Below are 15,776 nucleotides of genomic sequence, written 5' to 3' on the forward strand. Positions count from 1 at the left end.
AGGGCCTAAGAATTTGCATTTTGAACAGTTCTCAAGTGAATTGATACTGTTTGCAAACCACTTCAAGTAGTACTAGACTACCATTTTAAGTAGCACTACCATTTCTTAGCTTTTATATTTTCACTGCATTGGATCTAGTATTTTAGTGTTTTTTAATCATGTTCTTTTGAGAATCTGATGAAAGCCATGGACCTTTTTCTCAGAAATATGTATAGTCAAACAAAAGTTTACACACAATTCAGGAGGTTCATGGATTCCCCCCAAAGATCATCAATGAATCATGGTTTATCTGTTAAAGAGAGAAATACATAAATAAATTTTTAGTGCATACTATTAAAGGGCATTGAACTAAGACCTGATGATACAGAAAAATTAAAAACTGGCCATGGCATCATCTCTATCTCCAGAGAAGTTAGGGAAGATAGTCATTGGCTAATTACACAATTAATTAAATGTTTGATAAATGTATGAAAAAGTGATATAGGGTATAATGCTCGGCCATATGGGGCACTATGCAGGACATTGATATTATTTTATATATAATAATTATATAATTAATAAAATATGTAATATCATTGTTATAGCAAATGTATTATATGTAATATAAAGTAATTTGTTCATATAATTAATTAATTAACCTCTCCATATATATGGAACATTTGTGAGAAAACTATTGCTGAGCTGGCTTTGAAGAAGGAATGGATGAATGGTGTTGGCAAAGGAAATAGCATTTCAGTGTTTGGGAAGCAAAGTGTGGTTTCTGAAACTGAGAAGGCCAGATGGCTGAAGCACAAAATGAAAAGGGAAGAACAGCTCAAACAAGCTGAAATGAGATGATAAAGTGTGAACTTCTAAAAGATCACTACGGCTGCCTTGTGAATGATGAAATGGAAGGTAGCAAGACTATATTCATAGGGACCAGCAAGGCTTTCCCAGTAATCAAGGAAAACAAAGTAGATAGCTGAGACTAGGGTGTTAGTAACAAAGATGGAAAGAAGTAATGGATTTGAGAACAAATTAAGAATATCTTGTATTTTGCAAATGTATTTTTAATACCCATTTTTCTTTGTAGAAAGATAAAAATAGCTTTAAGGTCAAACAGTCCTAGATTTGAAGGCTAATACTACCACCATGTGGTTAAGTTAACCTCATACTTTATAGGTTTGAATATAGTTATGTTATGGCAGGAGGTAAGAAAAGGCATAGGGTGAATATAGTGATGTTCCTATAGAATCAGTGTTAATCAAACAGTTATTTTAAGGAAATATTTTTATATAAAATATGATATTATGAACAGAATGCAAATTATGCATGAAGTAATTTTTATATAAACCATGAGATTTAAAGAAAAGTTGTAAGCCGCACATGGTGGCACACTCCTGTAATCCCAGTGGCTCAGGAAGCTGAGAGGAAGATGGCAAGTTCAAAGTCAGCCTCAGCAATGATGAGGCACTAAGCAACTCAGTGAGATCCTTTCTCTAAATAAAGTATAAAATAGGGCTGGGGATGTGGCTCAGTAGTTGAGTGCCTCTGAATTCAATCCCAGGTATCCTCCTTACCACCCCCCCCCCAAAAAAAAACAATAAAGAAAACTTGTAATTTCAGTATACTGTATTGGGTGAAGACCCGCAATTGGCCAAGACTAATTTTGCCTTAGGAGTATTTCAGAGGAAATGTTTTTAAAACAATGACTTCCCTAAGAGTGAGTTCTCTATTTCTAGAAATAGACCTCATAATATCTCAAAGATTGCTGTGAAGATTTAAGGAGATAACGAAAACCCATAATACTGACCCTCATACTGAATAGTTCTGAAAAAAAAAACTTTTCATATATTTGAAAACATTAAACATAGTACTGATTTATTTTCTATTTTAGCAACTGGTGGATCATAAATATGAACATTACTAATTGGTACTTACTGCTGGTGATAATGGGATAAAGAAATGTTACTATATATTGTAATTAACAATAATTTGAAAATATCAGCTTCCTGCCATGTTTACTGCATTCCATTTTGAAGTGAGCTACATTAACAAACACTAAGTCAAAATTAAAATTAATTCTGTTAACTCATAAGTAAAAGAACAACCCAAATGAGCAAAAACATCAATTTGTTAAGAGAGATATAATAACTACCTAAACATTCCAGCAGAAACTAGGAAAAAGCTAGGGAAAAATAAGAAAAAGTTAGGTAATTTTATGTTTTCTCTTTAATATCTCAATAAATGTTAAAGGCAAGAAGTTAATTAACAAGTTAATTAATGAGAAAAAAGTTGAAAGCATTATAGAAATTTGAGGAAAACAGACATAAGTTAATTCCTAAAATTTTAGTGATTATTCACACTTATAGTTTTGACACTTGTGGTTGGGTTACAGTACATACCATGCAGTGGTTTCTGCTATTCTATATTTTCACTTTCAGTATTTTTGCTGATGAATTTTAAATTAATTTTCCAACTTGAGAATTTTATAATTAGTAATTCTAAATTACCAAATCACAAATCAATAGATTGGCTATTTTAAATATTTTCATCATAAAAGATCTTTTCTTTAAAGATGTACCTATACAGAATATAAGTAAGCAACATTATTTATGTGTATTTTTCCTTAGTCTCCCAAAACTAAGATATATTAACCCATTAAGTCTTAAGTTTTTATTCTGTGAATCTTTCAATGAAATTGACAAAAGTGCATTAAAATAGGTTGGAAATAATAATCTAGTTTATATATATTATTATATTAATTCATGTTAAAATTATATTTTTATTATTATAATTATATTGTATATCACATTTTATTCATTTATACTATATTTAAGTTTTTATAGGTGTTCTACATCTAGGATGATGAGATAAAACGGGTTCATTTGGGGCAAGATATATTTATGTGACCTCCAACTTTGCTAAAACAACTTTATTAGATGAAAGAAACATGAGGTTTTAAGAAGATTCTATAAATATTTCAGAAAGGACTATTAAAAAATATTGAAAAATACATTAGTTCTCAATACATACGAGGGATCCCTACTTGTTGTTTTCTTATTGCTGGTCCAATATTCAGTTTCTTATCTTTATAATTAAGTTTTTCAGCCTAAAATAAAGAAAAAACAAACAACTTTATTATTCTGGTATTGCTATTTCTAACACCAACAAAGAAAAACTAATGAGAAACAATTTTAAAAAATCAGACTATTTTTGAAAGCAGCAGGGCATAGTAGAAAGGGCAGATTTTGGAATCAAATAATCTGGGTCCCAATTTTGGTTCCAATATTCCGACTGTAACTTCTTATTTGTAACACAGTCAATCCTCATTATGCATTGCTTCTATATTCATGAATTTGTCTATTTACCAAAATCTATTTGTAACCTCAAATGAATACTTGTGGTGATTTCAAGGTTATTAGTAAACATGTGCTGAATGGGTGAAAAATTTGAGTAGCCTGACATATAAGTTCCCAGTGGAGGTCAAACAACGCAATGTTATTTCTTCTTTTCAGTTTTCATAATGTAAAAAAGTATCTTTTTTTCATATTCTAATTAGTGCTGCATTTTTTTTTTGCATTTTTTGTTAGTGATTGTGTTATTTAAAATGATCTCCAAGTATAGTGCTATGCTAAAGTGCTGGCTTATGGTCCTAAGCACAAGTTTCTGTTATATGCCTTATAGAGAAAATATGGATTATATGTGCTTAATTCAGGCATAAATGATAGTGCTGATGGCCGTAAATTCAATGTTAATGAATCAATAGTATATTAAATAGGGTGTATTTAAATAAAAACATAACAAAACAAGGTTATGTACTGACTGATTGATGACAATATTGTAATCGGAGATTCTTGGGAACCTTATATTGTATTTCCCCTAGGAACAGCAACAGTTCAGTATTCACTAATTTAGTATTCAGGGCAACTTTATAGAATAAACTACGATGAATAACAAGATTCAACTGTTTATTATTTTGATAATATATAATTAAAACTCTTACTTTTTCTAAAGAAATTAAACATTACATTTGCCATAATTCAAAATTATTACACTGAACTACAGGGTACAAGTTTTTCTATGAATGATCTTACTTTGTATAAAGTTTTTCATAAAGAAAAATAATCTCTTTAGTAAAAGGCGAAAGATTTATATGATCTGAAGAGAAACCAGAGTATTCCCTAAGGACCTTAAAAGAGCGTACTACAGGGATACTGCCACATCGATGTTCATAGCAGCACAATTCACAATTGCTAGACTGTGGAACCAACCCAAATGCCCTTCAATAGATGAATGGATAAAAAAAATGTGGTATTTATACACCATGGAGTATTACGCAGCACTAAAAAATGACAAAATCATGGAATTTGCAGGGAAATGGATGGCACTAGAGCAGATTATGCTTAGTGAAGCTAGCCAATCCCTAAAAAACAAATACCAAATGTCTTCTTTGATATAATGAGAACAACTAAGAACAGAGCAGGAAGGAAGAGCAGGAAGAAAAGATTAACATTAAACAGAGACATGAGGTGGGAGGGAAAGAGAGAGAAAAGGGAAATTGCATGGAAATGGAGGGAGACCCTCATTGTTATACAAAATTATATATAAGAGGTTGTGAGGGGAATGGGAAAATAAACAAGGAGAGAAATGAATTACAGTAGATGGGGTAGAGAGAGAAGATGGGAGGGGAAGGGAGGGAGGATAGTAGAGGATAGGAAAGGTTGCAGAATACAACAGTTACTAATAGGGCATTATGTAAAAATGTGGATGTGTAACCGATGTGATTCTGCAATCTGTATTTGGGGTAAAAATGGGAGTTCATAACCCACTTGAATCTAATGTATGAAATATGATATGTCAAGAGCTTTGTAATGTTTTGAACAACCAATAAAAAAAAGAAAAAAAAGAAAAAGAATCTCAGATAATTTTTCTCTGTGTTTGTGGTGATTTTTAGGAATCAAGATCTTATTATCACTTCACAAAAGATACATCTCCAAGTTATTAGTTCAGGTAAACAGATGAAAAGAATTTTACTACAGCCTCATAATCACAGTCATGTAATGATTTGGAAATTGTCCTTCTGCAGCATTCTTGGAGATCAATGGCAGTCTTACAAGGCACATACTTTTTTTTTAAAGCAGTTCATTACTGTAGTTATACTTTATTATTAAACACCTTAAAGTATTAGTTTCAAGGAGACATGCTCCAAAAATGAAGTTAAATGCATCAAAGAACTTACCTCTTGTAAAATTTTTTGTGCATCTTCTTGTGTTTCAAAAGTGACAAAACCATACCTTAAAAAAATTGCATCATTAATAATTATTTTCTTAAAACATTACATTAGTTATATTAAACTTTTTCTTTTTTCCAGTGCTGGGGACTAAACTCAGTCTTACACATGCTAGGTAAGTGCTCTACACTGATTACATCCCCAGTCCTATATCAAAATAATCTTTTTTGTTTGTTTGTTTGTTTAAGGATAGGTCACTGTAGGAGTAAGCCTCTTTCTATATTGTAACAGCATAAGAATCTTAGAGGAATCATTCACAACATAAGTCAGGGCACTGAAAGGAAAATAAAAGGAAGAAACCAGGGATCTTGAAACAATTTCACTCCTGAGTTGAAAATTATGAGATTCATGTTCTGGTTTAAAAATTGGAATGTGGGCTGGGGATGTGGCTCAAGTGGTAGCGCGCTCGCCTGGCATGCGTGTGGCCCGGGTTCGATCCTCAGCACCACACACAATCAAAGATGTTGTGTCTGCCGATAACTAAAAAATAAATAAATAAATAAATAAATAAAAATTGGAATGTAATGAATTTTGGTCTGAAGCAATAATCTCCTTTAAAGTAGCAGAAGTTTGACTTTCGAGGAATAAAAGTAGAAAAAAACTTAAAAAAATTAAAAATCTAAGCACAATAAAATTTCTTGTATTGGTAAAAGATTGTATAAATGTATTAATTATTATTGGCATATATAAACTGATTATACAATTATTAGTATGTTTCCCAAATAGTATCAGTTAAAATGTATACAACCTAGCTTTTATGTCTGTTTTTTCCATACAAGTATAATTCATATAATGTTCAAGATACAAATATGAGTTTTGTCATTTCCAAAAAACAAATTAGGTAGGGAAAAAGGAAACAATAAAAGTGTATCTGAAATTTAATATATATACACATAGAGAAGAATGAAATTATGGCATATGCTGGTAAATGGATGGAACTGGAGAATATTGTGCTAAGTGAAGTAATCCAGTGCCCCCAAACCAAAGGGTATTGAATATTCTCTCTGATATGTGGAATGCTAACCCAACAAGGGAGGGTGGGAGGGGAAGAATAGAAATTCATTAGAGCAGACAAAGGGGAATGAAGGGAAGGGGGGATGGGAAATAGGAAAGGCAGTAGAATGAATCGCACATAAATTTCCATCCTTATATTGAATACATGACCAGTGTAGCACCACATCATGTACAATCACAAGAATAGGATCCTAATTAGAATAAGTTATACTCAATGTATGTACAATATGTCAGAATATAGTCTATTGTTATGTATATCTAAAAGGAATAAAAAAAACAAATCTAAGAAAACATAATTTCTATTTAGATAATGAAATTCTTGAGTAGTGCAAAATAGCCTTTAATTTTTAATGATTTATCATATTTAAAGTTCCTTCCTTCCTTCTTTCCTTTTTTTCCCAGGGACTGAAACCAGGGGCACTTAATGACTGAGCCACATCCCCAGACCTTTTTATTTTTTATTTTGAGGCTGAGTCTCACTTAATTGCTTAGGGCTTTGAAAAGTTGCTGAGACTGGTTTTGAGTTTATGATCCTCCTGACTTGGCTTCCTGAGTTGCTGGGATTACAGGTATGCACCACTGCACCTGGTAATGTTTCTTTATTAATAAAGGACTTTCTCTTTATCTGTTTGCCCAAACATTAGATAAGAGTTAACTATTTTTACACTATTTTTTTTTGTAGAACATGTACACCATCCAGTGGAAAATGCATAAAATACAGCTTACATTTCCTTGTGCATTATTCAATGATAGAAATTAGATATTAACAAAATAATACAAATTATGACAGCCAAACAAAAAAGGGATAATCTCAACTCATCTGAATATTATTTGGCACTATCAGGAAATATTCATCTATTTAAAAATAACCTATAAAGAATAGGATCCCATCTTTTCCAGAATACTCACTTGCCATATGTTGTTTCTCACTAATATTGTTTGTATCTATTTCATTGGTCCTTTTTTTGTGTCTGTAAATATTCATGTCCTGTCCCTCTTTCTATAAAATAAACAGAATCCTTCGCTGGTTTCCACTGCCTTCTCTCTTTTATTTTACCTTTGCAGTAAAATTCATTATGTGAATGCACTATGTGAACTACCTTTCCCCTCTCCAAAATTTGGCTTTTGTACACACAGCAATCTACTGAAACAGCTCTACACATTTCCAGACAGACACATCTTATTGCTTTCTTCTCATTTTCAATCTCCCTGATATGACAATTAAAAATCATTCTCATTAAAGTTATATTTCTCATATTAGTTCCCTAATTAGGTCTCTCAGACACAATCTAAAGACATTCCTTGGAGTCAGCTGTTTTTAAATAAAATTTTATAATAATCTAAAGGAGGGAGAAGATTCATTAAGTATCTGATCTTTAAGCTTCTGGTCCCATAGCTACCAATACATTTGGTTCTCAACATTAAGTGCTTGCTGTTTAACACTGAATGGGCCCTCAGTCTAAACAACATACGTTCCCAATAAATAAAGGAAAATTATAGTATTCTTTCCCATCCCACTAAAACACACATACAAGTACCTAAAACATGTAAATAGACTGAAAGGTAGAAGAAAAAGAGAGGGAATGGAATTCTGTTGAAAAAAAAAAACTACCACAATAATGGGATAGAGTAAAAAGAGAAGTTTAGTACATTGGACAAAGAGGAATGAAAGGAAATAAGAGGGGATGGGAATAGGAAAGACAGTGGAATAAATCTGATAATTTTCCTATGTACATATCTGAAAAGACCTATGCAAATCCCACCATCATGTATGTCTACAAGAATGGGGACCTAATTAGAATGATATAAATATGCATGTATAATTTTATAAAAACAGATTCTATTGTCATGTATAACTAAAATGAATCAATAAAAAGAAAAGAAAAGAAAAAATGAAATCAAATTAGTAAAAAAATCTAATAATTCAATAAGAACACAACTGTTAATTCTATATACTATCTGTAATGATACTAACCCTTTGGACACTCCAGCTCTGTCATTTACAATCTTTACTTCTTTTACAGATCCATACTGGGAAAAAAATTTTCTTAAATCATTTTCATTTGTCTAATGGCATAAAAAGAAAACATTAGGAAACCTTTTTAAGCAATAAAAGATGAAACAATTCATATGTTTTGGACACAGAAAAAGTTATAAATAAACAATACTATTGTTAAAGAATGTCTCTCCTTAAAACAGTTCTGAAACTACTATTTCATTAAAATAAATACAAATCCTTTGCTTTATGCAGCAGCTATATTGTTAAACTATTACAAAAACAATTTAAGCTGACTTATTCTAAAGCTTTAAAAAAGGCTCAGTATTTAAAAGAATCTTTAGGTCACTCTTGTTCTCTAGTTGACAAGTTTTGAAAACACAAATTTGGATTATACATGCTATAACCACAGTAAGGACATATTACTATTGAATCTTGTGGCTCAGAAAGGCTGACAGGTATGACAATAAAACTAAGAAACATTGGCCTATTCCAGTCACTTTATTATTATCAACATAGTCTCCTGGAAAAGTCAGGGGTTAGGAAAGGAATATATTTCCACAATTACTTGAACTTAATTTGTGATAACAATGGACTAACTATGGGATTTAAATTTATTAGATACTTTATTTGTATTCAACATACATTTCAGTAAATTCAGACATTATGATGGTATTTAAAATAATATCATCATAAGTTAGACTTATAATGTATAAAACATGTACAAAGATGATTTTTACACTGTGGTTTTTATTTGAAATAGTCTAATAACAGACTTAAAACATATTTTCCTAGATTATTCACACTATATTCACAGTGCTTTCATTTTCTGGTTTAGTTGCAACTGTCTGCAAACAAGAATAAACATCTCTGGGAGAAATATCTTTATATATAGGAAAAAGGTCTTAGAGCAGAGTTACACCCTTTGAGTTCTACTGCTATATCACTACTTAAGTATACTATCACTTTTTAATTGGTAACAAAAAGTTTGCTAAACTAGATGATGACAATTATTAAGTTAATCTAAGATTAAGTGTATGTCTTTTATTCTAATAAATACAAAATGAAATTAATGCTAGAATAAGGATTGTTATTAGTGATTAAAAAATTAATTCATACTATTCTCTGGTGGAAGACTCACTATATTCTACTTCTTCAAGAGAGGATAAGGACAGAAAGACACAATGATTAAACACTAAGAAGACTCAGATTTTTTAAAAAAAACTATATTATAAAACCCCATTTCTTTATCCCAACCTTTATTTTAGGTTCCTCAGCAACCTCCTAGACTTCAATCTGTTGCAGATAACTTTCTGTGATAGAATTTAGGATTCGATAACAAAAAAGGCCTATACTGTCAGAAAAATGCATAACAATAATAATTATTTAAATCAGGTAATCAGCCATTTCACTTACAGTAGCAGAGTTGTGAGGTGATTTTTAGCACCTCCATATGGGAGGTGATAACACCTATAAGAAAGGCATGTTTTAAGTTGAATATCCCTTATTTCCAAATGGATACATGAAAGTATTTCTAAGTTTCTCAGTAAGCTTCTAAAAATAAGAGTTTAAAAAAGTCTGAGATGCTGGCTACTATAGTAAACTATATATTTGAGGGCATTTATCTATGGTTTTGAAAGATATTAGGGAAACACTATGCAAGGAACCATAGCAGTTACCTTAAAGCTAAGGCTTCACTGTAACAATGGCCTCCAAAGTTCATATTGTTGGGTTTCAGTAACTTAGAATAATCTGACTATACAAATGTTTATTTATTAATGACTTACTTTAAAAATAAACTATGATGCTGTAATATAAATGAATTCTGAACTGAGTATTTCTGGTCAGTCATTAATATTTTCCAGACGGAGAAAGTCTTTAAACATTTAATGGGCTAGAGACATAGCTTAAGGGTACAGCACTTGCTTAGCATGTGCAAAAGTTCAGTCCCCAGTACTAAAAAACCAGCATCAATAATAACAACGACAAAACTTTTCTTCTTTATTTTTTGCAGCACTGGGTATCAAACCCAGGGCCTCATGCATACTAGGCAGGCACGTTACAAGCTTTATCTCCAGCCCTTTTTATTTTTAATGAAAAGTATACTTAAGACTCATTATTTTGGCAGATACCCTGTGACATTTTTCTTAAGCAGGAAAAAAAATAAATTGTGACAGATTGATTATGCAGAAATAATGTTATAAATGTCAAATATCACATCTAATGGCCAAAAGGATTTTGTCAAAGAGATATTCGCTATGTCATATGACATTACCTATGTCATATGTAATATAGAAACTTAGAAATACTTCCATATATCCATTTGGAAGTAAGGGATATTCAACTTAAAACATTCATGCAGGCCTTTCTTATAGGTGTTTATCACCTCCCATATGGAGGTGCTAAAAATTATCTCTCAACTCTGCTACTGTAAATGAAATGGCTGATTACTTGATTTAAGTAATTATTATTGTTATGCATTTTTCTGACAGTATAGGCATTTTTTTGTTATCAAATCCTAAATTCTATCACAGAAAGTTATCTGCAACAGATTGAAGTCTGGGAGGTTGCTGAGGAACCTGAAATAAGGTTGGGATAAAGAAACGGGGTTTTATATATAATACAGTTTTTTTAAAAAAAATGTGTCTTTTGAAAATTATAATCACGCATTATTTTGAAAATTGGAGTATTATGCAAGAAAATATATTAGTGTGTTTTGATGACATGAACAAAATGGGGTTTGAGTCAGAAAAGCAGATGCTAGTTTTATTCTGTCACCATATAGACAGGAGACTATAGCCAGGTGAATGAGCCTCAATTCTCTTTTATGTGGAACTGGGAAATTATACTTGTTCATTTAACTTACATAATTATCAAAAATTTTTATATTAAGATGACCTGAAACCTGCTAATAAATATCAAGTAAATATAGTATGCTGCATGCATAAAAGGTACCTTAAAGTCAATTCCTCCTACAAAGATGCGATTAGGGATCACAGTTCCATATCTTGGGGCACTTGTTGGGTTATTCAAAGGCACAGGTGACACAGGATTAGGGGATGGAGATAATGAATCTGTTTGCGTCTGATTTGATGTTTGCTGTAAAATAAAATTCTTTTAAACTTTTAGCACTAGATATAAGTTCCAATGCAGATTGTAAACATTTTTCAAAAGATGTCATTTAGGCAAAATGTAGTATTTTACATTTCACTTTTATTCTAATATTATAAAGATTATAATTAAGAGGTAATAGCTTTTAGGGCCAACAAATAATAAATAAAACTAAGAATCTACTACAGACAAGTTCTTAACTATTAAATATGCCATTTAAATATACTTTCTAGTAATTATCATTAAATACATTATTTAATTATCAAGGAAGACTAGTAAACTCTTAAAGAAGTTAAAGAAAGAAAAAAGCAGCCCTAGACAGATGGTAGCTGGCCTGGCACTAACTGCTAGGCTATGGTGTGTTATATTATGGTGTGTTATATTATTAATGGAACACCAACATCATAGATCACTCTATCTGATGTATCGAGATAAAAACTAGACCACTCCATAATCAGGTCTGTACACTGACAAAACAAAAGCATTTCCAAAATCAGAAGAATGACCAAACATCCCTCTATCCTAGCTGATTTGAGTGATTGTTCCTTGTTTATCAATCATAGCTTGAGCCTTGATTTTTTAGATAAGAATTAACATATTCAATCATAGAAATACCCTCACTTCTTGACAACTTGCACTCAAAGATAGAGTCCTTCTTCTTGAACCCCTAAAAATTGCCCACTGAGCACTCCCATGCTGTACTTTCTTCCTTCTTCCAATGAGTCAATAGATCCAACTTTATTAAATTATAGGTGTATTCCTGGTGGTCTTTGGCTAAAGGGCCTTGAGAAGTTAATAAACTCTGACATTCAAGTTCACCATTTTCAGCCTGAAAAATCAAAAATTTAAATGTACTTGTGTATTAGAAGATTGAACTGATTTTGTAAAAAAAAAATTACATACTTATAACTCATGGGGTTAATTAATACCAAGGAATTAATCTTAGTACATATGCATATTTTCACAATTCTAAATTAGAGGACCTAATTTAAATTTAATAGATACACATCAATGTATGAGCCTTTGCACAATGGTAAGCTAATAGACTTGTATGGTACAACTGAAAAAAAATGACTTGAGAATATAATTTTGAAGAAAATCTTATTAAAAACTTGCTGATTATTTTCCATTTAGGAATAGTCTAACATACTAAATGAGTGCTTCAAAAAGACTGAAGTTTATAATTCCAATTCTCTGAGAAACAAATACATGAAAACAAATTTCCAACTTAGGGAGTAGATTTTTTCTTTTTCACTTCATTGACCAATAAAAACCATAATCCCTAAATTAATTTCTACAAGATGTAGAGAGAAGTAATTAAGCCAGTGTGGCCAGTGGGCTATAGGGTAAATCTTATGGACCCATCTTTCCCATTCAGTCTTAAAGAGGAAAAAGATATAATCCCTAAGTTCATAAACACCTTTTAAAACAAACAACAGACTGCATTACATTTAACAATTACTATGTTTAATTTCAATGGGAATGCAATCTTAGCTTCCTCTCTGAGCAGTTGGAGGTTATTTATAACATTAGTCACTTTACTCATTAGGATATAGTATTCAGAATGGACGATTTTGTGATGCATAATTTTACTTTTCCCAGACAACCTAACAGTTATAGTAGATACAACCTTGTCTCTCAACTGATTTGTTTACAGTGTAGAAATTACTTATTTGTTAAATTAAAAAAAATCAGTTTTCACAAAATTCTCTTCCTAAAAACAAAGAGTTCAATGGGTGAATCATTTGTTTACAAGTTTAAGTAAATAAAACTTCATTATTTTTCAGATAGAGGAATGAAATGAACAAAAATGAACAGACCTCCTTATTTCTGATCTTAAGAAACAAAAGCATACTCATTGAGGAAAGAAAAACATTTAACTTTTTACAACTCAATTCATTTCATTCTCCAGTCTCTAAGGCTCCATGCGTTCCAACTGCCTATTTTTTCTTCTTACCACTGAACATTTTCTAACACACCAAATAATTTACTTATTAATTTTATTGTCTCTTGCCACAGTAATGTGATATTCACGAGGACAGGGGGCCTGTATTTTTCTTTTCTCTTCTGGGCAGCATCGAAAATAGTGACATTACATAGCAGGAGAGATCTGCTGGCGATACGTAGATCTCTCATTTGGATGAGAGCTAAAGAATACGAATAATATCCTAGAAACTATTTTAATCTTAGCAGTAACAAGGCTCAGGTAGAGGCAACGTCTAAATTCTTCGGGGATTAGCAATGAATTAAACAACAAAGCCTCGAATTCCGCTGGCAACAATTTTGCAAGTGTATGAAAACAGCCAAGAGAGGCTGCTATTGAGTTAGAAGGGAAGGTCCCCGCTTGGTAAATCTCCTAGCCCTAAAGGGTTTATTAAAATTCTCCAAAGTTATGTGCCCTCACTGCCTTCTGGCCTTGAGAATTAACCTTGAAATCTATCACCTCCTCTGCACAGACAAGAGGAAGAGGGCGGGCTAACCGTCGCAATCACGGCCTCGGTGCTCCTTCCCCTCCGAGGCCAGCAGGTGGAGGCGCTGGGGGACAGGGCCGCAGCGACAACTTCCTCGGGTTCTCTCAGGTCATCGTGGACTTGGGTACTGCCACGAGGATCCACCCCCTCCCCACCAAAGTGCGGGAGGGAAAAGAAGGCTAACCAGCGAGAAATTTTGCCGGGCAAACCCGCCAGCAGCAGTGGCGGGAACCCTCAACGGCACCGACACCGCCGCCGGCCTCGGGTGCAGCAGGCCTCAGCCCTCACGCGGTGCGTGCTGATTGGCTGCCAGCTGGGCGCGGGGCGGGGCGCGGCGGCACGTTACCGCTGCCCTTCAGGCCTGCGGGAGGTCCGCCTGGCTCCTAGCCTGTCGCCTCGCGTCTCCCGCCCGGCTTCCCGAGTCTGACAGGGCCAGGACGTGCACCCCATGCCAGACTTCCTGTTTCAGCCTGGGCCATTGCATCCTCCCAGGTCTCTCGGGATTTACAGGCCCCACTGACCAGTCAGGGAGTGAAGGCGTCGACTGCCTGGCAGCTCCTTCAAGCCATGGGCGGCTAGGCGGAGTCCCGCAGAAGCGAGCGTCAAAAGCGCAGCCCAGCGCAGTTTCGGCGGGAAAGTGTTTTTAATCTGCCGAGACTCCGCCAGGTGCATACAGGGCTCAGCCACTCGCGGCCTCCCTTCCATTTCTGAGGCTCCCCCAGTCGGCGTGCCCGCCCGCACCCCGCCCAGGCCCTGTGGACCCTGTGGACCCTCGCCACCACCCCACAAGGCCTGCAGGCGGGCGGCTCTTCGCAGCACTCAGTGGGGCACCCGGGCCATGTTTCTTACCAAACAGCGAGCGTTTATGCTCCCAAGTGCGCCCCTCCAGGCCCTCAGATACGGGGCCCACGGGGCTCCTTTTCCCCGTCACCAAGGCCCCGGCCGGTCGCCGTACTCACCGCCCCGGACTCGGTCTCCATCTTCCCCTTCGCTCTTCAAAGACGGGCTAAAGGCGTAGAAACCTAAAGTTTGAAGGCACCTTCACACCCAGGAAGCCACGCCACGTTTTCCCTCTGGGACTCTCCCCCTGGCGGCGACGACGGCGGTGGCAGATGTAGGGGCGCAGGCTCGGACCCGGGGCCTGAACCTGCCACCTGGGGGGGATGGGGAGGGGCTGGCGGCGTCGCCTCCGGCAGCAGGCCTCAGCGCGGGCGGGCGCTGCAAGCCCGGGAGGGGCGCGGGCGGGCGGACGAGTATCGGCGAGGTCTCCAAGGCGGCACCACTCAGGGGCAGGGCGCGCAACAAGTTGAGGCGGGAGTGGGGTATGCGGATCGAGGGCTCGGTTATGGAACCGCTCTCGTTGGCTTTCGGAAGGTTGGGGGAGAGAGAGCGAACGGTAATGCAAAGCTCCATGCACCGCACGCTTTTCACTGTCCTCCACTGGTGCGTTTTGAGAGGTTGAGGTGACTTCAAGGCTTTATTAAGGCTCAAGAAGCCAGAAGGGGAGACTTCTGAAGGCTGGTGCGAGGCGAGGGAGACACTTTTCAGAATCAAACTCTGACCCCCGAGCCTGACGCGCCAAACTCGGGGACTCCGGAGAAGTCGCAGACGCCACGCTGCACCTGTTGTCGCCGTCACTCATCCCCGCTGGGCGGGGCGGGGCGGCGCGGGCGGCTTGGTTGGGACCTGCCGCGCAGCCGGGTCCAGGCTAGGGCGCCAGTCCCGGGCCCGCGCCCAGCCGCTTTCTTGGGCCGCTACTGAGCTCAGCGCCGCGGAGCAGTGGCGTCCTCGGGAGCGGGTCCGTGACGACGCCACGCGCAAGAGTTGCTGCCCTGCAGCAGAGGCTCCAACCTCCCTTGGCTTTGGGATTTCCTTTGAAAGACGGCTTTGCAAAGAATATTTCTAAAAAGTA

General features: G+C 35.7%; 1 protein-coding gene across 1 annotated transcript in view; it reads right to left on the minus strand.

Moving 5' to 3' along the window:
• Window positions 1–14,909, minus strand: part of Boll (boule RNA binding protein) — a 59,906-nt gene extending 44,997 nt beyond the window's left edge. The window contains exons 1-5 of the mRNA XM_077803072.1: window positions 14,824–14,909; window positions 11,238–11,381; window positions 8,262–8,353; window positions 5,222–5,276; window positions 3,016–3,091 (exon numbers count right to left, since the gene is read on the minus strand). Of these exons, the coding sequence (XP_077659198.1) occupies window positions 3,016–3,091; window positions 5,222–5,276; window positions 8,262–8,353; window positions 11,238–11,381; window positions 14,824–14,844 (388 nt within the window). The 5' untranslated portion in view covers window positions 14,845–14,909. The remainder of the gene's footprint in view (window positions 1–3,015; window positions 3,092–5,221; window positions 5,277–8,261; window positions 8,354–11,237; window positions 11,382–14,823) is intronic.
• Between the last annotated feature and the right edge of the window lie 867 nt (window positions 14,910–15,776).

The sequence above is a fragment of the Urocitellus parryii genome, chromosome 1 (genome assembly GCF_045843805.1).
Source record: "Urocitellus parryii isolate mUroPar1 chromosome 1, mUroPar1.hap1, whole genome shotgun sequence".
NCBI lineage: Eukaryota > Metazoa > Chordata > Mammalia > Rodentia > Sciuridae > Urocitellus > Urocitellus parryii.